General features: G+C 34.9%; 1 protein-coding gene, 1 long non-coding RNA gene and 1 other non-coding gene across 3 annotated transcripts in view; 2 read left to right on the top strand and 1 right to left on the bottom strand.

Moving 5' to 3' along the window:
* LOC115441336 (fatty acid synthase) overlaps positions 1 to 17938 on the top strand; it is a 49188-nt gene extending 31250 nt beyond the window's left edge. The window contains exons 19-41 of the mRNA XM_030166092.2: positions 154 to 344; positions 779 to 948; positions 1303 to 1566; positions 3531 to 3651; positions 4687 to 4977; positions 5205 to 5648; positions 6152 to 6322; positions 7008 to 7138; positions 7460 to 7610; positions 9485 to 9656; positions 9948 to 10060; positions 10502 to 10663; positions 10850 to 10978; positions 11376 to 11455; positions 11792 to 11947; positions 12288 to 12539; positions 13007 to 13160; positions 13956 to 14160; positions 14455 to 14605; positions 14825 to 14996; positions 15347 to 15523; positions 16460 to 16562; positions 16752 to 17938. Coding sequence (XP_030021952.1) covers positions 154 to 344; positions 779 to 948; positions 1303 to 1566; positions 3531 to 3651; positions 4687 to 4977; positions 5205 to 5648; positions 6152 to 6322; positions 7008 to 7138; positions 7460 to 7610; positions 9485 to 9656; positions 9948 to 10060; positions 10502 to 10663; positions 10850 to 10978; positions 11376 to 11455; positions 11792 to 11947; positions 12288 to 12539; positions 13007 to 13160; positions 13956 to 14160; positions 14455 to 14605; positions 14825 to 14996; positions 15347 to 15523; positions 16460 to 16562; positions 16752 to 17344 — 4553 coding nt within the window. The 3' untranslated portion in view covers positions 17345 to 17938. The remainder of the gene's footprint in view (positions 1 to 153; positions 345 to 778; positions 949 to 1302; positions 1567 to 3530; positions 3652 to 4686; positions 4978 to 5204; positions 5649 to 6151; positions 6323 to 7007; positions 7139 to 7459; positions 7611 to 9484; positions 9657 to 9947; positions 10061 to 10501; positions 10664 to 10849; positions 10979 to 11375; positions 11456 to 11791; positions 11948 to 12287; positions 12540 to 13006; positions 13161 to 13955; positions 14161 to 14454; positions 14606 to 14824; positions 14997 to 15346; positions 15524 to 16459; positions 16563 to 16751) is intronic.
* On the bottom strand, positions 1905 to 1976 carry Trnat-cgu. Its single transcript has one exon. It is a non-coding gene; the product is annotated as a tRNA-Thr (tRNA).
* Positions 17939 to 22085: 4147 nt separating the features above from the next.
* Positions 22086 to 22887, top strand: LOC115441301. Its single transcript, XR_003938456.2, has 2 exons — positions 22086 to 22172; positions 22774 to 22887. It is a non-coding gene; the product is annotated as an uncharacterized LOC115441301 (long non-coding RNA).
* The last annotated feature ends 3066 nt before the right edge of the window (positions 22888 to 25953 follow it).

Raw genomic sequence — 25953 nt, 5'->3', positions numbered from 1 at the left:
TTTACTGATTATTAAAAACTTAACCATGGTGCTATTGACTCAGTGTCAGCTTGAAGTTTTCGTGATTATTTTAATCTATCTATCTATACCTATAATTAGAACAGGAAAGGAAATTACACATATCCCAATCTAAAAATGTTCTTTCCTCCTCAGGTCGTAACTTGTATCCTGCGACTGGTTACCTGGTCCTAGTATGGGAAACCCTGGGAATGATGATGGGAGAGTTGTACACGGAGGTGTCTGTTGTGTTCGAGAATGTTCGCTTCCAGAGAGCTACTAACATTCCCAAAGATGGCAACTTGGAGTTCATTATAATGATACAAAAAGGCAGTGGAAACTTTGAGGTAAGAATTAAAAAACAATAAGTGCAAGTCATAAGCGCGATAGCCTATTTGGTTGTGGAACGGACTGCCGAGACGAATGACCGCAGGTTCAAATCCAAAGGCACTCCAATCCATCCAATTCCTTTTTACGACAATTCTGCCAATGCCATGTTTTAGAAGCAGAAGCCACACGCTCTATATTTAAAAAACAATATTTGTAGCTGGGTGTAAATGAAAACATATACAATAAAAATGCTATTAAGAAACACTGAATAGGAATAATTTTAGGATTGAAAGTTCTTTAAATAAAAAAAATAAAAAAGTAATCATAATTTTCGTCCATAAAAAACATGATAAAATATATAACAGGAGTTATGACGTTATTTAATCAAAAATAAATATTATATTTTAAGAAATTACAATAACATATTTAAAATATAAGAATCCTTGCACAGATCGTAGAAAGCGGCGCCTCGATCGTAACAGGTCGTATCTACGCTAAGAAGAACGTTGGTCAAGACTATAGGGTATTACCAAATCCCCCAGAACAAACTGGACCCAACGTCAAGCACATGCTTACCAAGGATTTCTACAAGGAGTTGAGACTGAGAGGATACCAATACAGGTGCGTACTTGATTCTTAGATGTTCTTATTACAAGGTATATCCAACCTCTATAATATATTTATAAAACAATGTATTTAAAGTAATAAAAATAGAACTCGATTTGGCAAGTTATCTGGATTATGTAGAAGTGCATTTGATTTTAATTCGATAATAATTTTAGATGAAGTTTTTTTGCAGTTAGTCCTGATGAATGTCAAAGGCACATGTAACTATACTAACCAGATGTTAAAAGCGATGAACTATATTAAAACTGTTCCAAGTTGGATCTCTTTTTATGTCTTCTCTATTTATACTCCACTCAACTAATTTGTACTTCCTATGTTGCCTAGACCTTAAAATAATCTAAATTTCAGCGGTCTCTTCCGAGGCGTCATCGGGTGTAACATCGAAGGTACTCGCGGCCGCGTCGCCTGGGTTAACAACTGGGTTACCTTCATGGATTGCATGCTGCAACTTAAGATTATCGGCCAGGACACCCGAGGGCTCTTCGTTCCCACCAGGATTGAGAAACTCTCCATCGATGCCAACATGCATTACTATGCGATATCGAAGATGAACCCTGATTCCACCAGGAACTCTTTCGAGGCCCGAGTTTATCCCGATGTTGAAGTTATCAGGTAAGTTTGTAGGAATTTGTTTTTACAAGTACTTGATATGGTGCGATTAATATTTTTTAGTTTCTATTTTGTTTCTTCTTTACTCTACAAAAATAAATACATAGTTTTAAATTATTTTCTGTCAACACCACGAAATTAGAGACTAATTTTAGCTTCTTGATCAAAACACAATATTCATTATAATCATAAAAAGTAAAGATTAGTCTTTGATATCAAAACATAATGCCATATATTATGGAACATGAAAATGATTATGATTATTTTTATGTAATTGGAAGCAATGCAAAAAAAAACTAGACGAAATAAAGTTTTATAATTAACAAAACATAAATCAGCAATGCCTCCTGTGAGGTTTGAACTCACGACCCCTGGTTTACGAGACCAGTGCTCTACCACTGAGCTAAAGAGGCGTATACTTAGACAGCCATAATAAGGGTCCTTTAGGACAAACCAATATATCCAATATTAAATAAGGGTGTGAAATATAACACACAATAAATAAAACTGATGATGTAATAATTAATGATGCAACTTACTTGCTAATTACAATTATTAGTTAGCTAAATACTTGGTCAACGATGTATAAATCTCTGAAAAATACCTATTGTTATTGATAATTAAACAAGAGTTAATTTTTTTTCTCTTATTCAAGAAGCTTCTTGTGTCCACTTTCACCGGTGTTCACCCGCTTTACACGATGTCAAAATATTTTTTTAATAAAACCCTAGCCGCTTCCGACGCAGGAACTGACAACATAATACTCATAATACCCACATTGAAACCCAAAGTATGAGGTCCAATCCGCGCCAAACAACAAGTTCTTAATAATTAAAATCGATTGATTATACCTAACTAAATATGTACTGGGTATATTGTACCCACTTACTCAATTGTATGCCTTTCTAGACAACAGATAATTATTGGATCTTAATTTTTATTAGTCGATTAGTAAAATATAATGCGTTATACCTAACTTTAGTTGTTTATGGAACGTAAAAATGATATTTTAAATTTGAATATTTATTTTATTTTACTGCAGTATTGACTCTCAGTTGTGAAAACTTAATACAAGAATCATATTAATGATTGTACTATCAGCCACAAAAATAGCTGAACAAATTCAAAATTTCAAATTACCTTTTAACTTTTGTGTCCTTATCACTAATATAAACTTTAAGGAGTTTACTTAATCTGGATAAAAAACAAAGAATATTGCAATTAAAGTAGATGTGTAGGAGTGTTTTAAAGTGTTGAATGTATTCGGTTACTTTGGTTTCTTGTCTTTACCATAAAATATAATAAAAGTTACAGGGTCCAAAATATTACTTAGGATCCAAAGATTATAACATAACTTAGTTATGTAGTATCAGAGGCGGACTGAGAGTTTGAGGACCCTGGGCTAATACTAATTTCAGGGCCCGCCTAACTAATCAAATAATTGCTTCTTCAAGAAACGATTTTCGATAAGAATGTAGTATGTATATAAACACAGTATATTAGGAAAAAAAGGATAGTAAATACCTTATTTATTCAATGCTTGCATGCTGTGACGACTCGTAATTGAAACAACAATTAGCTTTTTGTTTGAAACTTTGTATTAATCAGGTATCGATGTATGTTTTGTGAGTCGTTCCTTTTAATAAATAAATAAATAATAAATCACAGAAACAATAACTATAAATTCTTAACTTACTCCCCAGTAATAATTCCCAGTAACCGGGGATCTTGGGCCACAACCCAAAAGACCCGTATATAGATTCGCGGCTCTCTAGGATGTGTGAACGCGTTCGGTATTTCTATCGATAGAGTAATGATGAAAATATTTGAAATCTCCCTTGTCTTGGAGAATATGAGAGCTGATAGCGATGTGGTACTACATTCCAGTGATAGACAAGCTTCTGCCGAGTTTGATTTGTATATACATTCTTTTTTCCTAGTTTAAGACTTGCTTGATTTTTTTCCAGGGCTGGAGGTGTAGAGATCCGTGGTCTTCATGCCACCCCTATCACCAGGAGGGTGCCGCTCGGTGTTCCAGTTCTGGAAAAGAATGAGTTCATTCCAAACTTTGGAAAGAGGAAGATGAAGGTAGTTATGTTTTTTCTTTATTGTAGGATGTACAGGAGATTTAATATTTTTCAAGCATTGGCTACTCTTACTCCTTATTAATTTTATATACTACTAGCTTTTGCTCGCGGCTTCGCCCGCGTGAAGGTGTTTTCCAGGATAAAATTCCACTGTTTGATAAAAGTCTTGCTACATATTTTCCCGGTACTTATAGGTTCAAACTAATTTTATCCCCAATCTATAATTTCAGTTCAATCAGTCGAAAATCTAAGAACATTTATACAAACTTTCATCCCCTATTTTATCCCCTTAAGGGTAGAATTTATCAAAATCCTTTCTTAGGGGATGCCTACGTCATAGTTTCTTTATGCATGTAAAGTCTTAGCCCGATCCGTCCAATGGTTTGGGCTGTTCCTTGATATATCACTGTCAGTCACCTTTGAGTTATATATTATATTAACAACTGAAGTTAGCTAAAATTGAGTTTCTCGAAGCCGACCACTATTTATGTACTATGTATTTTGAGACTATGCAATTGTGTCGCGTTCGCGATTCACTTTCACTTTTGTTGAGTTTCAGAACGCGATATTAGATCCTCCAACGCGCACGCGAATTTGAACTTTATGCAGCGGTAATAAATTACAAATTGACTCTCCATTTTATTTAGAAAACGTTTGTATGGGAAATAGAAAAATGCTGTTTTGAGGATTTTCCCGGCAATTATTCGAATTTTTCTCACCTTTTAAATCTTCCCTAGACCTCCACGAATAATTCAAGACCAAGATAAGATTAATCCGTTCAGCCGTTCTCGAGTTTTAGCGAGACTAACGAACAGCAATTGATTTTTATATATATAGATTAGCAAAATTGTAGGAATGTTCTATTTATTTATTCTTTTTCATCAATTTTCTTATGTATCTAACTGTAATAAATCGTTTGCAAACCTTAAATAATAGTAATTATAAATATTTTATGTCATATTACATAAAAATATATGTTTTATAATGTTTCTAAAACCGACAACCTATATTATTAAAATTCATTTTTTCCAAACAGACGGAAGATATCCTCAGGGCCAACATCCAGCTAATCCTCGAAAACATTCAGACTTACAAAGTCAAGAGCATAGAGTACGTCGACGAAGAATATAAAAAGAATAACTTCGAACCACTATTGGAACAAGTCGCTGAGATTTTGGGTGATTTGCCTTTGGTACAAGCTGAATTACTCTTATTATCTGAGGAGCCTGTAGAAATGGCTTCTAACATCTCTGTAGAAAATAAGAAACTTTCAACAGAGTCGAACGCTGTTATGGTTATCGGAGCTAATCTTTTGAACAGACCTGAGGCAAGTACTAACAATAAAACATTATAATATACATATAAAACCAAACTGTGTAACGTAGTGATAAAACAATATCATGTAATATAATTAATGATTTTTTGAAATTTAATTTATAATAATCTTTTTTTTTTTTTTGTCTATACATACTTTGATGTTACTTATTATAAATTATGTTTCGTATTATCTTATACTATAATATAGTTATGATTTTACATAAAAATTTTTTTTAGGTGCTACAACAAGCAGTGGCAACGCTCCGTGAGAAGTGTTTCGTAATCAGTCGTGAGAAAGAGCGTCCTGACGCCAAACTGTACGCAGAGAAATACGACATCATCACCATCCAAGACACAGGAGTTGAATACTTGGTACTTCTTAGAAAGAGAGTCGGAGCTAGACCTGCAAAATTCGTGAAGATCGACTCCTCAGACTATTCCTTCGCTTGGATCGACAAGGTTAAAGATGAACTCAAGGAGGGACATAAGATCGTATTGTACAGTCAAGACGAGCACATTAATGGACTTTTGGGTCTTGTTAACTGTCTTAGAAAAGAGCCTGGTGGTGAAATTGTTTGTGGGTTGCTCATTGCCGATCCTTCCGCCCCCCCTTTCAACCCCGATTTGGACTTCTATGAAGACCAACTGGATAAGGATTTGGCTATCAACGTTTATCAGGATGTAAGTAATTTGACTCATTAACGAGTAAAGAATTTATAATTTTATGCACCTAATTGATAGTTATATATTTAATTAGTATAAAATATATTTTATATTTAATTTAGCTTAGTTGGTTTAGTTTAGTTTCCTGTATAGACATAATATATTATTTTTTATTATCTTATACTAAATTTATAGTTCTTGTTGGCTGACTGACATTCACATAGTTTTTCATAACGCAGAACTGTAATACTTTTATGTAGACGAGATAATATAAAGTTTGTATATATTATGCTTAATGTGATTACTGTAGTCATTATTAATAATTCATCAAATGATTTGGTAAATGTGATAAAAACTTATATTTATCAATTTCGCCTGTTATTGTTAATAACTTTCAACAACCTTCAGCAATAAATGTAAAAAAATGTTGCATTTTGTGACGTAGTATTTAATCTACGAAAAGGACTTTTATGCATGAACAGTAATCGCATATATTTAACAACGAGTTGACTTTTTATTAGGGACAATGGGGTACCTACCGTCATCTTCTTCTCGGAGACTTGGAGACGGTCCGCGCCCATCACGCCTACGTCAATACCTTAACCATTGGAGACTTGTCCACACTCAAATGGATCGAAGGTCCTCTGAGGGAGAACCACCAGTTTAAGAATCCGGAGAAAATCCTAATACATGTAAGTTTTTGGAAATAGTAATGTATATAGGTACTTACTCATTCATTAATTATAATCTGACTAAACATATTTCTGAAGAATAGACTTATTTTATTCATGTGACTGCCTTTTCTTAACAATCTAAATATATATAACTCAAAGGTGACTGACTGACTGACATAGTGATCTATCAACACACAGCCCAAACCACTGGACGGATCGGGCTGAAATTTGGTATGCAGGTAGATGTTATGACGTAAGCATTCGCTACAGGATTTTGATTAATTCTATCCCCAAGGAGATATAATAGGGGATGAAACTTTGTATGAAATTTTGTCAATTTTAAACCGATCGGGCTGAGACTTTGCATGCATAAAGCTACTATGACGTAGGCATCCCCTAAGAAAAAAATTGATAAATTCCACCCCTAAGGGAATAAAATAGGGGATGATAGTTGGTATAAATCTTCTTAGATTTTCGACTGATTGAACTGAAATTAAAGATTGGAGCTACTATGATGAAGACGTTCGCGTAAATAGGATTTTGATAAATTCAACCCCCATGGGTATAAAATTAGTTTGAACCTATCAGTACCGGGAAAATATGTAGCAAGACTTTTATCATACAATGGACTTTTATCCCGGAGAACTCCTTCACTAACTACCGGTTTTTTTTAGAATCTTTATAAGTCTTTATTTTCCATCAGGTTTACTGCGCAGCGCTCAATTTCCGTGATGTTATGACTGCGACTGGTCGTGTAACGGTCGACGCTGTGGCTCGTGGAAGACTTGCGCAGGAGTGCGTGCAAGGGTTCGAAATTGTAGGCAGGACGCCAAAGTAAGTAATTATTTGCAGTGTAAATAGTTAATTGATAAGTTTGTCTAAAAGTTAGTCCTCGTATAAAATCATAAAGGTGAATGTATTCATTGATATTTTCATATTTTATAAATGGAAATGTCGTGAAAAATTAGGAAAGATTCAGAGACCTTTATTGTTACTAATAAACATTATATTATATTATTATAGGAATGTTTTAAGTACCAATATACTATTTTGTCACTGTCTTCTTTAAATCATTTAGAGTGTAAAGGAGCAAAACATTGATATTAAACACTTGTTCTTTTCAATAATATTTATACTTTTACTCCTTTCGAACAGTGGTTCCCGTGTCATGGGCATGTTAAGGAGCACTGGTTTGGCCAACGTAGCTGAAGGTGACAAGGCCCTCATGTGGGGAATACCCGACGAATGGAGCTTCGAAGAGGCCGCTACGGTCCCTGTTGCATACGGAACTGTTTATTATGCTATGGTATGTTCGAAACTTGAAACATTTTTTTTTATTTGATCACGAACCGCGTTCCTTACCCTATGGTATGTTCGACATTTGAAAATTATTTTATTTTTTATTTAGTCACGATCCGCATGTCTTCCTTAGATATTTAAGGGTCGTAATACTAGATCTAACTCAGTTTTGCTCTGAAGTATGATTATAGCTCATACACTATTAAGTTAAAGTCAGCAGCTTAATGGCGTCGCTATTTAATAAATACATATTATCAACAATGTTAGTTGAATACTTGAACTTGGTAGCAATAAGGTTGTTTTTTTAATTGGAGTTTTGAACATAGGTAATACTACTCCTACATGTTACCTAGAATGCTGAGTTTAATAAATTAAGCAACACCAATTTAACTGACTACAGGCGTTCAAATAGCAGCTCAAGTTTTGTTTATTGAATAGCATTTTAAATGTTTACTTAAGATCTTACTGAAACGTGAAATTCATTTATAAATGCGTTCATAAGCGCCATCCTTTGCGTTTTACAAAGCCTTAATAATAAAAACAACGATAGCTTAGTTCCGTGTATAACGGACTGCCGATATGAATGTCCGAAAGTTCAAAACCAAAGGGCACGCACTTTCGACTTTGGTAAAAAGTTATTTGTATTCTTTGTGAATTATAGCTTGCTTTAACGGTGAATGTAAACATTGTAATGAAACCTGTATACTACTGAAGTCCTTTATAGAAATGTTGAGGCTATGTGAAGTCTGTCAATCCGTACTAGTCAGCGTGGTGGACTATGGCTTAATCTCTCAGTAGTAGAGGAGCCCCTTGCCCAACAGTGGGACAGTATATAATACAGGGCTGATATTACTAAAACACCACCCCACGTTTAAGTGATTTTGTTTCAAAAATAAGTAGGTATTTCTGAGGAGGCATGTTCATACTTAAATCGTCATCGTTCAGAAAGAATTATATCCTAGTAGATATTTAATAATAATTTGTTTTATAATTATATCTACTACTTCTATATCCATTTGATCGGTTTTTTTACTCGCAAAACTTTACAATACCTCACCTGAACCGAATTAAAATATACTTTTATTTTCAATAAAACTGCAATATTTCATGAGGCCGCATATTGAATAAAACTTTTCCGCGTTATTTTCAAAGAGGCCCTATGGTGTATTTCATGTTGCATGTCTGAATGTAAAATATCCTTTGTTATCATTTTCAATATTTTCAGCCCCGTTTTTTATTTTGTCATTTCGAAGTCAATTTAAACAAAAGAACAACGTATTATTTTCATCATTAAATCTTTTTCAATGCGTGTTCCTGACTGCATTGAATGTTTGCGCGGATGGTCCGTAACTGATAGCTTGACAATTTAAAAGAAGATATTATGAGAGACTAGCCTACTTGGTAATGGAAAGGACTACCATGACTTCCACATGTCTGAAACAAACCTCTAACTTTTCAAAGTTACATTTGTATTATTAAGCAATCGTTCACTTTAACCTAATTAATACCTGAGCATTCTCGATAAGAATATCAAAGGTATGTGAAGTCTGGCAATCCACACTAAGTCAATGTGGTGTGGAATGTAAAGTATACAATACAGGGCAGGTAATATTGCTATTAAACGGCAAATCAAACGTTGGTCTACTAACACATCACCAGGTAGATATTTATCTAAACACGTGAGACTTTCCCGCCCTCACCCTCACCACTACAACTCTTATACGCCAGGATCAACATTGGCACGCATTTTAAGACACCGAGCGGTGAAGCTCAGCGAGTCACAGAGAATACTAATTTGTCTTTATCCCGCAACGAAAGTAATCAAATAGAAAGACAAGTTGGCAATACTAATACTTATGTAACATAAAATACTTTGTCCAGATAATGGTGGGCCAGATTGAGCGCGGCGAGTCGATCTTGATCCACGCCGGTTCTGGTGGTGTAGGCCAGGCTGCTATCAACGTCGCGCTCCACCGCGGCTGTGAAGTGTTCACCACCGTCGGTACCGCTGAGAAACGGGCCTTTATCAAGAAACTGTTCCCGCAGTTAAAAGGTTTGTAATAATTATGAAAAACCTTATGGTCTAATGAATGGATTGTTTGAACTTGATCCAATGAAAGTCACCAAATTTGTTTCTCTTGCCAATGTGGCACCACGATATAACTTTGCATATTTTTTGTCATCAATGTTATTTTAAAAGTAGGTTTTTCTTGCAGTTTCGCCCGTGTGAGAAGCTTTTTCAGCTTTAGAGTGACTAGGAAGAAGACTCTCCACTCCATGCGATATTTGTTGAGCTTAAATTTATTTGTCTTCATAACTGTACTTATGCTTCGTTTTTTTACAGATAGCCACATTGGCAACTCTCGTGACACATCCTTCGAAGATATGATCCGCAGAGAAACCAATGGCAGGGGTGTGGACATGGTCCTCAACTCTTTGTCAGATGAGAAACTACAGGTACGTGTTTGTTAATTATTATGTTTTATTAAATAAAAGCTAAGTTCTTGACAGTTATTTATGTCACAATATGACTAGAACTCCTTCGATTTATGGTCAAACTTGGTTATCTTACAGGCTCCTGTTTTTGACATATTCAAATTCTCATTTCTACGTGTATATTCGGATAGCTAAAGTCAATAAACGGCTCCATTCACTACTTTCGAATCGCTCCAGAAAACAATCCAATCAAAACTATGTCAAATAAACTTTATTTTTATCCATCTATGTATATCCGAAGATAGAGATCTGGTTCATTTATTGCAGCTGTTTGTTGTATTGCAAGTAAAGATTGAGATACTATTTCAATGAGTGACATTCCTCGTGAGGTGGAGATTTTTCTATCCAATGCGAAATCTTGTTATCTCATGAAATTAAAAATAAATATTTGTACTTATACAGGCGTCTGTGAGATGTTTGGCGTACCGCGGGCGGTTCCTTGAGATCGGCAAGTTCGACATCAGCAACAACACTCCCATCGGCATGTACTTCTTCTTGAAGGAGACCTCCTTCCACGGAATTATGTTGGATTACATCTTTGACCAGAGTTTCGCGTTTAGGAAGGTTAGTAACACTATTGGTAAATGTTATGTTTTTCTTTTCTTTCTAGTCAAAAACATATTGATGACTTTTTCAATTATATCAGAGCTATTACTTTCTTCCACCACTTATAATGATTATTAAACTAGTAACTACTTATGTCATCCATCATTATTAATGATACAAATTTAATTGCTTTTTTTTAAACAGAGGCTTCAAGATCTTCTACTGAGTGGTATTGAGAGTGGCGCAGTGCGTCCATTAACTTACTGCACATTTGAAAAGAATGAAATAGAAACTGCTTTCCGTTACATGGCGGCGGGCAAACACATCGGCAAGGTGAGATATTTATAACAATAGTGCCTACCATACAAACAAATACTGATTTTGCGACCTTAAGAAATATTGAAATGCGGTGGACGATGAAGAAAAATCTTCTAAACGTTGGTAATACAAATTAAACAGTATCACGAATAACTGGTAAGGAGTTCAATTGCAATGTCAAATATATAATTCAAGACATAGCTATTATTACGTATTATGAAAACATACACTTGACAAATAGTATAAATTAGTAACAATTAGAATTTAATAAGTAAGAAGCAAAATAATTTTAAGTTTTTACAAAGTAAAGAGTTTGAACGAATAGTCAGAAAGCGCCCATTACAATTCCATAGAATCATCAAGTTCCAACGAATTAGGTACCTAAGATTATAGTATGACTTGAATTTCCTAGGTTATTATCAAGATTCGTGAGGAAGAACGCGAGAACAGGCCTGTCAGGCCATCATCAATGCCACTTGATGCTTTACCAAGGTGAGCATATACTTTTGTATGTTTATATTTTATAACAAAACAAATGAAAAAAAGATACTATTCAGGTAACAAATTTATTTCCAGTTTCCCATTAAATAATTAACTTCACTAGTCAATATTTTGACCAACACTATTATGTTATTTCTTTCTTTCGAAATGTAATTTGAATGTGAAATATGTCCAGTAGGAGCGCCGCTAGAGCGGAACAAAAATTAGATATATACATACTAACATACATACATAAGGTCCTAACATTACCCTCCCTTATTCGCCGTAGTCGGATAAAAGTACTAAAACGCTGATTAAAATTATTTATTAATAAGTTTCGTTTTTCAGGTATATGTGCCACGAAGATCATGTATACATAGTAGTAGGAGGCCTGGGAGGTTTTGGTCTCGAATTGGCTGACTGGCTGATTCTGAGAGGAGCCAGGAAAATCCTCCTTACATCTCGCAGAGGTGTCACCAATGGATATCAATCTTCAAGGCTTAGGTAAATATGCTTAATAACACTGATTGCATTGTAAGATAATAGCATAATATTAATTTTGTTTTATCAACTTTTTTATTTAAAATCATGTCATATTTGCTTCATTTTGAACTTAACTGTCTTATAGAACATAGTATTCATAAATTCGATAGTTGTCCACTTTTAAACAATAAAAACTTTTTATTTTTTCATATTCCGAATAAATTAATTTGCAGTAATGCATATTTATGTTCAAAGAAATAAAACATAAGATTCATTAGGCACTATTCACGTAAACACATATTGATAAATAAGCTTTTAATATTTTGTCCTTATAATTCAACACGTCATAATATTGCTTTAGAGCGTGGGCTGGTTACGGAGCAGACGTCCAAATCTCCACCCATGACGTCACCACCGAATCAGGATGCGAAGAGATGCTCAAAATGGCCAACGCTTTGGGCAAAGTGGACGCCATCTTTAACTTAGCTGTCATCCTGAAGGACTCCATATTCCAAAACCAGACTCCTGATACATTCAAAACATCGTTCGGGCCCAAAGCAATAGCTACGATGCATCTTGACAAACTGTCTAAGAAGCTTTGTCCTGACTTGAAGTAAGTGTAGTTGTGTTCTCTTATGATTCTCAGACTGATAAAAACGTGGTTGCCTACTTAAGGAGCACAGAATTAAGATAATGATGTATCTCTATCTTCGACTGGTGATCCTAAAATAAATAAACAAAAATAAATTATGGTTTAGATATCAGAATTACCCAGTTAAATGGATACGTACCGTCATACTCTTATTTTTCTTACATTCCTTCCAAAAAAAATGTTATCAAAATAGTCTAGGCGTAACAATTATTAGACTTTAACCATGGTCAATGTGAAATTTAAATTTGATTTTTGACTTATTCTTTAGTTACATTAGCTTATTACAATAAAGGCTGGCTTTAATTAGAAAACTTTTGGTTTGCTTAAACTTCTGAGTGATTTTCTTACGTCAACAATGTGACGATGTTTTATGTAAATTTGTGATTTCATTTTTCTAATCAAGATGGTTTTTAATATCTTTTTTCTAGGGACTTTGTGGTGTTTTCATCTGTGTCATGCGGCCGTGGTAATGCTGGTCAGACGAACTATGGGATGTCCAACTCTATCATGGAGAGGATTTGTGAGTGGAGAAAGAAGCTTGGCTTGCCTGCCTTGGCGGTGCAGTGGGGTGCTATTGCCGACGTACGTATATGAACAGTCAGCCCCAAATTAGCTGAACAAATTCAATATTCTAAATCGCCTTGAAATTTTTGTTTTTATTCTTTTTTTCTTCATTTAAATAAATTCGATTGTAGTTTATCTGAAGAAACATTTTGAAGTTTTTAATTTGTTTAGCTATTTTGTAGCTGAAAGTGCATAAAGATTTTGCAACGTCACTGTTATGTCTATATTCAATTCATTCAATAATAAATATGTTAATAAAAATAAATGAAACTTGACTGTTCTTCAGATTTCGGGCAACCTTTTACAACCCAAAAATATCAAATAGTAGTATCTTACAAATGGAATATCTTCTGAGTCCTTTATTAACAAATACTATATTTAGCTACTAATTACGTGAAGGTACTCACAACAGAAGGATCAATCAATAAACACTTCTAATTAAATCATCTTTATGGCTTGTTTCACGATGTTTATGTAAACGCTAATCGTAAAATATAATATAAGGTGACTATATAAAAAAGTCCAGCTCCCAAATAAACGTTAAACAAAATAATATGATATACATAAATTATCTTATACGTTATCTGGAAAACATATTTTTTATTGCCTCCGAAGGCAGACGAGCTCATAGCTCACCTGATGGTAAGTGGTTACCGTTACCCAGGGGCACAGCTAGGCTGCTGCCTACCCTAAAAAACTTTTTTTAAACCTCATTTAAAGTAATATTTTATAGCGCTGAGGAAATACCGTGGATGGCATGTATTTCAACATAAAGGCACAGGTCCTTAAATAACCACCGAATATCACCTCCAGGTCGGTCTAGTAGCAGACATGCAAGATGAGGACGTACAGCTGGAAATTGGAGGCACGCTGCAACAAAGGATATCCTCGTGTCTACTAGCCTTAGATAAGTTCATGAAGCAAGACGCAGCGATAGTGTCGTCCATTGTCGTGGCCGAGAAGAAGGCTGGAGGCTCTGGCTGTGGAAATATTGTTGATGCCGTCGCGCAAATTATGGGTAAGGCGGCTTCCATTTTTATTCAGCACTTTGATGTCGTTTATCATGATGTCTTACAGAATTATTGTGCTTTTTATATCACAAATAGCTAATTATTAAACTGTCCTTCAAGATGTTGGCCAGTTCGATGCTTCGGAGTAGCATCTATCTGGCTTTAGTGCATGTTTATTTTAGTCCAACAGTTATTTATGAAATAACTGCGGTAGGACTATCAATAGGAAATAAAAAATATAATCGGGGACGATATCTAAGTAGCAAAACAAAAGAGAACAATTATTTTATTGATCTCCACAGGTATTAAGGATCTCAAGACTGTATCACAGCAAGTGTCGCTGGCCGAACTGGGTATGGACAGTATGATGGCTGTCGAAATCAAACAGACTTTGGAGAGAGAATTTGAAATCTTCCTTACTGCGCAAGACATCAGAACACTGACATTCGCTAGGTAACATGGAGTTTTAAAGCTAAAAATCCTCACGTTTCCTTTGAGAGATGGGTCTTTTTGATAATAAATCTTAACGTAGATTTTCTTCAGTGGTACATTTTGGTCAATTTTAATAATTAACAACGTCCAATCGCTATTGAACACAATATAGTAAATTCTTACTTCCAAAAAGTATAAAAATATATAAACAAATAAAACTAAGTAACTTTTATTACTCAGGTTGGTGGAACTAACCGCCCAGCGTGAAGCAGCCGCGTCAACGTCAGCAGCAAGGCCCGCTGCAGCCGAAGGTACCGCTGGTTTCCGAGTCCTCATGAGGAACTTCGGTGAAGAAAAGCTGGTGTCGGAACCTCTTATCTACATGCCGACGATGGTTTCCGACGGAGTGGAGGTAGCAAGACGTATCAGTGTTATATTTCCTATCTATTGTTTTTATTAACAGCTCCATTCATCGATGTTCAGCACGCCCTTGAGCAGCTGCTGCGGATACAATTAATGATTTACCTTGGCGCAGTGTCGAAGTCGTGTTACGGTATGACTATCGCGCTGTGGTCTCGGGTGAGATTCCCTGGTTGGGTGTAATATGGGACTTCCTGCTTATCAAATAGGAGTCTGAAATTGTGCTTAGTAAATTGCCACTGGGCCGCTTTCTTCTATAATATGTTTCCCATGTGTTTACTGTTAAATATCCTAGTCGTAACTGATAAATCGTTAATATACAATTGCGTCGCATTTTCATAGGGAGAAGAAGCCATCCACGTAATGGAGCGGGTGATGTTCATGCTGCCAGGTTTGGAAGGATCCGCGGCGGTCCTGGAACCCCTGTGCAAGAGGTTGAAGATCAAGGTTTGCGTGCTGCAACTCGGAATCGAGCATAAACACCAGAACTTGGAGCAAATGGTTGACCGGTTACACCAGGTGAGGTTTTGGAAACGTTCAGCATAATTCCTATTAAACTCCAAACAATTGTTCAATTTATAGAACTAGGTAAAAAAAATCCTTCCTAGTCGAATATCAGCCACCTGAGTCAGTTTTATAGAAAAAAGATATAGATTTCAAGTTTCGATTGACTACAAATTAATTTTTCGAAATGGACAAGTCGCAAACGAATTTTAGTGTGATTATCTTTTTCGGTATACAATTGCACATTGAAATATAATTTATGCATCAATTTTTTAAGGCATATTCTTTTCAGAATCTGAAATAAAATGTATAATGTTCTCAACAATTTCCATAAGTACAATATATTATGTCAAATCCCTATGATAATTAAATCATTTCTAAATTTTTCATTAAAATGCAATGATAGTTGATGTCGTTTAGAAGCATATTCTAAATATCTAGTTAATTTATGATTAAGAAAAAACGCAAATTCTGCTGGAAAACTCGTCCATAGAAAACACCAACTAGTGCGCATTTTGTTTGTGACATATTATCACATATGCTATGCTCAGCACAAATTCCGAGACAGAGTCGGCACATAACTTTGAATTATTTTAGTTAATATATCATGAAAAATTAGTATTTCTAACCCAATCAATGTTAACAGTTCACAATACATCAAACATATATAGCAATCCAAGTAAATGTAGGTGATGTAATATTTGGAAAAATGCGATTTTAAGATCGCATATTTTTCTTTAGTATATAGTTTTATCCAATGTTTTCAAATTGATATTCTATCTGATGACTTTCGAAGTAACTAAAAACCATGAAGTATTCATTATTTCACTCACTCTCCTATAGAAGCTCTGCTATTCGGGTTAAATAAGATTCATTTCATAACATTTATTTTAGTCTGGTGGCTATATTTCGTCATCAATCTGAAGTATGATACCATTTTTGTTGTTTCAGTCGGTGATATCACGATTAGCACCCGGTGCTTCGTTCTGGCTCCTGGGATATAGTTTTGGATCTCTACTGGCCTTGGAATTGGCAGCAAAATTGGAAAGCGAAGGTAAAACTAATCAGCTGCAATATAACTTTACTTTTATCGAATCATATTTTAAACCTGATAACAAAGTTACTACGCTCAAGGTCATAATTTATTTGTCTTAGACTTTTGTTTGATTCCGGTTTGGCATTTAACTGCCATACAGTGTATCAACTACTGTAATAGTTTATTTATACATTTTTATGTCTATAGGTTTCAAAGGTCACGTATTCTGCCTCGACGGAGCTCCGGAATTCCTTTACGCCATCTTGACGATGACAATAACCTTCAAAAACGATGTCCAACTCCAAAACAGCCTCCTGTGCCATACCATCGACATTGTATCTCCCAATAACAACATCACACCTGTTCTAATGGAGAAACTCAATGAAATAGAATCCTATGAAGAGAAAGTTGAATTAGCTATTAAGATGTCACCAATTCAAACGAAATACTCTAACAAGTTCATAGCTGATATGGCAATGTGCAGTTTCGATCGTCTCAAAATCGTTCTGAATTACAACAGCAAAAGCATCAAGAAGTTGAAGTCCCCAATCATGCTTTTGCGGCCTAAAGAGAATCCTCCTCATGTTGTGTGTGAAGAAAACTATGGGTTAGACAAATATACCGATAGTGGCTTAACTGTACACTTCTTGGAAGGTACTCATGTTAGCATAATTGAGAATAAGGACTGTGCCAATATCATCAACAGAGTGTTAGCGGAGTCTGAGGGAGGGCAAAAAGGCAAAACAACTGAAAATATTGTTACCAGCATCGTTGAAAATCAAAGGGAGGTTCAGGTTTAAAACTTTCCAGATACTTTGCTCGTTGAAAGGAATTTGATATCTACTATATGGTAGGGGTTGAGGGTGATTATAGGGTAATTTATTGTTTGCGAAACATTAAAAAATAAGCGGCCGTATTTGTTATTTAGACAAACCAAATATTAATTTATTTAGATTTAATTAATTTTAGGTTTTATGTCAAAGAGACACCAGTACCAAACAAAATATTCGTTAAGTTTCGTTGTAAGAAAACTTTTGGGTTGATTATTAAGTAGATATTAATTCGGGTTAACTTTTAACATCTGTGGTAATTTTAATTTTTGCATATTAAATTATGTTCCAGTTGGGTTAGCATAATCTGTGTTTTTAGAAGAGTTTATTATATTTAATCTGTGAATTAAGTTGTTAATTGGGGGAATTTTGAAGTATTCACTTCATTAATGAGTCAAGTCGTGGTAAATTAAGATCGCATTGTATGTTTTTTTACGATATAATAAGTTTTATATAATTTTAGGGCCTAATCGTTTATTACATTAGTTACTAGAATTGTTGCGAATATTTTGGTGTTGGGATGTCTAAATACATATATTTATATAAAAATATATTTGTTTCATTTCTATATCCTTTAAGCTAAGATTTATAGATTCTATGTTTCTTCTATTTAACTAAACAAACGCAAAAATATATGGCTGAAGTTGTCTAAATACGGAGTCAACACTTTGAAATATAGATACACATTACACATGCATCAATAGTATTTAATTACCAAAAAACCAATGGAGTATGTAGAAATGTACGACATTCTAAATTTATGTCAATGACAAAGCTATGACGAGGTAAATTTTCCATAAAATTATGAACACGTGTAGTAAGCAATAAATACTATGTACCTAGATAACACACCCTATTGACTTTCATCAATGAATACTAAATGTATGTAAGAAACGATTATCATTAAGACATGGTAAAAAAATGTAGTTCATAGACAATTTTGTATATTATATACAAAAACTGTCATCGCCAAATAAACTGTTCTTTTTTGTTGTTAGGTAAATTTCCAAAATTTTCCTATTCACCTTTTAAAAATTGTTGAATATACACCAATTATAGTTCGTACCTAAATAAATCCATGCTATTACATTCAACCCCATCGTAAACCCAAAATACCGTAGCGGTAAAAATGACGCAACAAAATCGAAGTCACCCCAAGGTTAATTTATAAACCCGGCTATCATTTAACAGATGAAACGTTCCGAAACAGGCCCCGAATGAAAGCGGTTAATCGGATAGAAATCGGGATTTGACAGTTGATCCCTGATTTTCGCCGTTGAATGAAACAGCATTATTTATCACTGGAGTAAACGTTTGAACAAATAATGATTTTCATTATTTTGTATAATAGAATATACAAAGCTCTAATGTTTCGTTTCATGTAAAATTTACATTGCTTTACGAATTCGTACACATAGTTCTCATTGGAATGAATAATTAGAATAGTATTCTGTCATCAGATCAACCGGATTGAGAGAAATACAGCCGGATTAATATTGGTACCGGATTACCAGCGTACCGAATGCCTAGCGAGCAGCCTCCCGTACCTCGCCCTTTGACACTCTATAAGCCCTATTTTCTGGCTCTTACGACTGATAGGGGATGCCGTGGCGGGATTCTCTAGATGCTCGCGGACCACAAGGCACAACATCAAGACTAACCTTGAATAATAATAGTACCAGCCCTATATTACAACTACTGAACATAATAACTTAACATAATATTATGTCTCAGGATGACGAGCGCAGTGGAATTCCAAACAATATTTTGTAATTCAAGGTGTTGGATGGTGTTTCTACTGTTTATGGGCGGTCATATCGCTCACCATCAGGCGAACGGTTAGCTCGCTCGTCATTCGAAGCAATAATAAAAAAAACATACTGTCCTAGTGCTGGGCACAGGTGTTCTCTACTACTAAAGGGATTAGGTCTTAGACTTAGATTGGCAGAGTTCAAATACCTTCAAAATTCTTTTAGATAAATTCTCAAGTTGTTGATGTTTTCCTTCATCGTTAAAGCAAACAATAATTTAGAAATAATGCATAACGTTAGAAAAGTCAGAGGTGCGTGGCCTTGGGTTTTGAACCTGCTGACATTCGTATCGTCCATTCCACTCCCAACTTCTTATCGCCGATTCCTACCGCGCACTAACCTTTTAATATTAGATATTATTATTTCTAACATTAAAAGGTTAGTTGGTAAAGCGGCGATAGCCTAGTTGGGTGTGGAACGGACTGCCAAGACGAATGTCCGCAGGTTCAGATCCCAAGGGCACACACCTCTGACTTTTCTAAAAAACATGTGTGTATTCTTTGTGAATTTATCGTTCGCTTTAACGGTGAAAGAAAACATCGTGAGGAACCTACACATCTGAGAAGTTCTCTATAGAAATTTCGAAGGTGTGTGAAGTCTATCAATCCGCACTAGGCCAGCGTGGTGGACTAAGGCCTAATCGCTCTCAGTAGCGGAGGAGGTCCGTGCTCAGCAGTGGGCAAGTATATAATACAGGGCTGATATCATTATATTATTATCATTATTTCTTAAAGAATTAACGAATTAGTTATTAAAACGTCGTCTGATTTAATTGGTAATGTATATTTGTACAGCCAGTGATAGATAAACATTGTGAAACTTTTCTGTAATTTTTTGTTATTTGAACTATTTTTAATACAAAATTTAAATATCTATTCTATTTATATGGGTACCACATTGCAATAATTGGGAAGAATGTTCTATGTGTAGCTAGATATATCAGCAGTCGTAACATGTTAGTATTATGTAGTTTGTATTATTATTGCTTAGTTCAATATGGCATTGAAATCCTTGTTCAATTTGCTAACTGATGCAAGAAACTACCTAAATTTGATTAATAATAATCAATTGGGTAATGGGGATAACATTGAATTCCCGCTAGCCGAATTTCCACCACGGCGGCCAATCTTAATGGATATCCGCCAATATAATATTATAGTGCACAAGTGTATGCGAAATACGAAGGTGCACTCGCTTATCCTTCACTCTCCAATCATGCCGGTGAGACATTGGACTCAATGTCTCACCGGCATGACTGGAGAGAAATCAGGCGTAGAACTAACGGCTTTACGTGCGTTCCAATACCGGGAGTACCACACTGCCAACTTCTTGACGCCTAGCTGCAACTGATTACTTTTTAAGATGGAAAAATCCAGTCCCAATTATTTTTGGCCTGACCTGGGATTCCAACCCTGGACCTCAACACTGCCGTAGTCATGACCGCACCGGGTACGCAACTACGCCACCAAGGCAATCTTGATAATTATTACATAAACTCATTTTTACTAAATATCTTATATCACTGTCACAATCAGCAAATTTTACAAGAAACATGAAGTTACAAGTGTGGGCGCACTTCGAATATTCTCTGGAAAATATTCATTTTGAATATACGCACTCATGACACGTCCTGTTGATACACGTATCATTAACACGAACCAAAGACATCGTCCGCATTGTAACTCACTACTTCGCATAAAAGTTTCCTGCAACTTAATATCTCACCGATTTTTTAGTTTAGCTTTACGATGGGTCCCACCATAACAGTGTGTCGCAATTAATAAATACCGTCCGTACATGCACTGGTACAGGCTGACTTTTTTGTTCGGTTAAGTGTTCGTGTTCGAGAAAATTCTACCTACTAGTGCAGACGTAGCATAATTCTCTAAATGCAACAGTATGGACGCGCATCTGATACAGTGTTTCACAATGTCTTCGAGAGTTTCTGTTGCGTCATATGGTTACAATATCTCGCAATACTTAAAATACAACCTAATAAAACTATTATCAATGGCTCATTTTGCATAACAAGTACAGAATAGGTACCACATTTTCATGTGCTGTAAAAAATGAGGACTCGAAAAATTTTACAAATTTTGCCACCGGATAACATGCGATTTTAATTTATAAGCTTACGGAATAAGGTATAGAATCTTTTGTATTCACAGGGCGATGGATGAGTATATAATCGATGTATAGGCATAAATACTTATATTTAACTGACAGCTCTTTGCTTAGTGACATAATGAAGGCGTTAGCTGGTGAGTGATTTTAATAATTTTATTTTACGTTAATTTGCGTACAAATACGCCGTTTGCAATTCAAAAGTTAAGCTAAGTTAGTACAGTTTAGCTCGCATACCTAATAAGTAATACATATAGTTCAAAATTCATTATAGCTACGCTGGTATGGAATACCATGAATTTGATAATAAATCAAGTGCGTTCATAGATTGAAGGATGTATACGACAAATTGCCGATCATAATCACTAAAATAATAACTTAATCAATGTAAATACATAAAACAATTGTACACACAAGTAGAAAACCTTCTCCTTTTTTTGGAAGTCAGTTAAAATATCAGCTATGTGAGTTAAGATTAAAGTGCTCCCGTCAGCAAAACGACGCCAACAGCATTTATAGAAGCTATCTAATCCCAATTTATAAAACATATTATTAAAAAATTTAAAAAAATCTTTCTACAGTTATTATCTTAACTTTGGTAGTTTCGATTTTTTATAATGTATTTATATATTGTATCATTGATTTCACAATAAAACGCCCCTAATTGACTAGACCTCAGCAAGGCATTCGTACCGCTAATCGCAATATATCTACGCCACCGAGCCATATTTGATTAACTTCGTTACGAATTAATTAGATAATGTTTTATTCACAGATTTTCGTGTTATAATAGGATGGATTTTAACATTACTGCTATTAGCAACTGTTAGTTTTGGATCCCCTCTAAACAGACTAAAAAGCAGGTAAATTCTCATTATTAAGGCCCATTTGCTTACTCCATCGTTATACCTTGATATATATTTCTAGACGAGACGATTTGAGCTTCATATTATAATCCTCCGCAAGGCATTAAACAGGACAACATGATCACGTACCCTTCGACTAGTACATGATTGCCTTGGCGGCTTAGTTGTACACGGTTCGAGCACAATCGGGCTGAGGTCGTGGGTTCGAATCCCAGGTTGGGCCAAAAATAATTTTGACTGGGTTTTTTCATCTTAAAAATTACTCAGTCGCAGCTCGAAGTCAGGAAGTTGGCGGTGTGATACTCCGTGCCTCCCAAAGCACGTAATGCTGTTGGTCCGGCTCCTAATCTCACCCCGTTCATGTCGGATTGCCGTCTTACCGGACTATGGGTGTACAGGAACAGGAGTGCACCTGTGCATTGCGCACACACTTTTGCACTACAATACCTTCTGCGTACCTTAGTAATATCCATTGAGATTGGTCGCCGTGGCCGAAAATCGCCTTGGAGGGATTCATTTACATGCTAATCCTTGAAATTGAATAATTATACATTTATCCCCATTTATTTATAAATAATCACAAAATTATCATTTTCAGTGCCAAAGCGAATCGTATATGCGTGACAATTTACATAGATCCTGTCACCGGAAAGGAGAGGTTAATCGGCCGAGGCTGCTAATAATATCAAGTGAATAAAAACTTAACACCAGATTGTTATTTGTTATTCGAATCGCCTTCCACCACCTTATATCCCCTATTACAATCCAATGTATTTATGTCTGTAACAAATGGCCTCGAGTGATAAGACCGCCAATTGTAATTTATTTAAATAAACATTTTATCATGTTTCTCCTAATCATGTCCAATAGAGTTATAAATAAAATAAAAAAATGTGTTCGATGTAATACACTTCCTTAGGTTTGTTACAGAAAGGAATTCGATAGGTATTACGTTCGTCGCTTGCTATTTGTCAACTTCTTCTGTGGGCCTCCTGAGACAATTTTTTTACGCTTGGGCCCCACTTAATACATCAATGACATGAATGAATGACATGAATGAAACACGTCATAATTATAGCGTCACAAAGTTATTCCAATCCTGAGGTTGGTTAGTACTAATCGATGAACGCAACGTCACTCACCTTATTACTAACACACACACACGCCTACGCCTTTTGCTACGCCAAATTCCTGACTCCAGGCTGATATCGAGTAAAAACCCCACTTCGCCCGGGAATCGACCCTTGACCTCAGAGCGATGTCGTATCGGACGCAGTACAACTACGCCACCAAGGCAGTCATGTACTTATAAGGTAGATTTCACATTGTGAATGAAATGATCTGTATCTCAGAGTGACAAAACGGAGTACCACGTGATTTAAAATCACGTTAAATGGTGATGTTAGTTTATGGCAGTGTTGGGCACAATTGAATTAGTTTTTTAATTGTAGAAGCAAACAATTTTAATTGCAACTAAATTAATTGCAATTAAATTAATTGAATCATTGTTTAATTGTGAAATACAATTAAGATCAATTGCAATTAAATCTATTAATTGTGAAATGCAATTAAGATCAATTGCAATTAGATCTATTTACAATTAATTTAATTGAAATAAAAAAAAAATATTGCAATTAAAACAATTATTTATTATAGCAATTACATATTGATAAATGTAAATATAGTAAGAACGCGTCAACATTTATGGCGACTTTAAAGTGCACTAGTCGCGGCGCAGAACCCCATCCGTCAAACCCAGTTCAAATTTTATGGCGGTTCGGCGAACCTATTCTAAGTACGTACCTGTGCTACACTTTTACATATTGTACTTAGTCCATTGAAATGTTACATTTTTTAGGCCTAACCTTGCGTTTTTTAGAGGACGCAATTTTATTTTTTTGAAATGTAGGGGGGGTCAGTCTAACGCTAAAACCAAGTTTGTGGGGTCGCCACCCTTGTCCCACGGCCGCCATCTTGAAAATAGGGGTTGAAATGGATTTTACGATGTATCTCTTAAACTATTTATCTGACAAAAAATGTATAAACATTTTTGTTGCAAATTAAATTCTCTACAACTTTGGTCTAGTAACTTTTGTCGTAGAACTATAAATAAAAAGTTATAAGCGAAAATGTTAAGAAATTCAATGTTAAGCAATGTCCATTGCAACGTCATCAGAACATGTGTTTATAAGGTTCATAATACTTTTTGTACTATCATTAATACCCAAATACCCAAGGGACCATTAGGGAACAAAAGAACATCTGCCTGCTATTATTATTATTATTTCTAACCTCTTATTGTAAGAATAGCTGATAATATTGTTTTGAAGTTGTCGTTCAACTTATATCTTTTAGGTATAACATATGTATTTAATTCGATATCCCGTCGAATTTCCTTGTTTAACGTGATAACTGGCTTCATAAAATACCTAAGTCCTAAATTAGACTAATGAAATAATCTTACAGGTTACCTTACTAATAGTAGTAATGATAAAACTTGCGTAAATGTTTGAATTTTTGTATAACGGAATTCGTGTAATATGACGCCATATTGACCAACCGCGCAGTTCGTAGTTTGGTTTTCACATAAAATTCCTTACGAAGTTCGGATGGCTTTGCTTATAAAGGCATATCGCTTAGTTATATATCTATCTTTATGAAATTAGTGACCAATGTACATAATTCTTAACACCTATAGTCATTTCGTGACCTTTTTCCCCGCGACGACGCTCTGTGCGTGCGCAGCTCGTTTTTATTTTCATTCTGTCATAAATTGATTATTCTACGAATGGGGTATTTCACTTTTTTACTTATAACATTTATAAAATATGTAAGTACGTCGTATAAATTCTAAAACAAAAGAAATTATTGAAATCTGGTTAAAAATCTATAAGTTATAAGCCATTGAAATTAGGTAGTAGGTGTGAGTGTCAAAAAACAGAAAAGGAACGAGATACTGACATGTGACATCAGCGGACTTTATGATGCGTGCGATGGAAAGAGACGGAGCGATACCCCCTCTCCATATCGATATAAGATATTAAAGAACCTATTATTTTAATTTTCCATGACATTAATTAAAAAACCTTGGATGGAACACTCCCTTCACGATATTTTGATTGTATTTTCTAAATACCTGCCCTAAATATGTAAAACATTATGTTAATGACACAGACCGCCTCCGGCTCGCAATTGTAACAGTCCCTCGACACGATGCAAACTACAGAGAAATCCACTATTCAAAATTGTTTAACATTTTCAATTAGATCTGTTACAAAGGGAAAATGTGCGTTTAATTATAATTTTTGTGTGAAATGTGTCAAAACTGCTAAAGACATTTTTGTTTTAGTTTGATTTTAAATGCTTCACTTGCATGATAAATCGTTTAAAGTAGAAAATAATAAATCCCCGTAGATATTTTTTTAGACAGAAACCTATGACTTTACACACGTTTAAGTAGTTGTTTAATAATCTACGGACAGAATTCATCGGCAAATATAGTTAAATATAGTTATCTACTATAAAAATATAATAGTAGATAAGTATATATGTATCGATGCTTGAAAGGCAATCACATCTAAGCGACAAATATACTGAAAATGAATTATATAAATATTTTGAATCGCCATGTTTTTCCGCGTCATTTGATCTAGGTTTTATTGGTCTAGGACAATTTTAATAACATTAGATTATATCTTTACAAAATAAAAAGTTGAATTGTTATGAATTTTCAAATAAAAATCAATGCTTTAAAGCACACTACTCAAAAATATACTAA

This window comes from Manduca sexta, chromosome 9 (genome assembly GCF_014839805.1).
Source record: "Manduca sexta isolate Smith_Timp_Sample1 chromosome 9, JHU_Msex_v1.0, whole genome shotgun sequence".
NCBI classification, from domain to species: domain Eukaryota; kingdom Metazoa; phylum Arthropoda; class Insecta; order Lepidoptera; family Sphingidae; genus Manduca; species Manduca sexta.
Note: the sequence above shows the minus strand (reverse complement) of the source record. Positions and strands in the feature narration are given on the sequence as shown.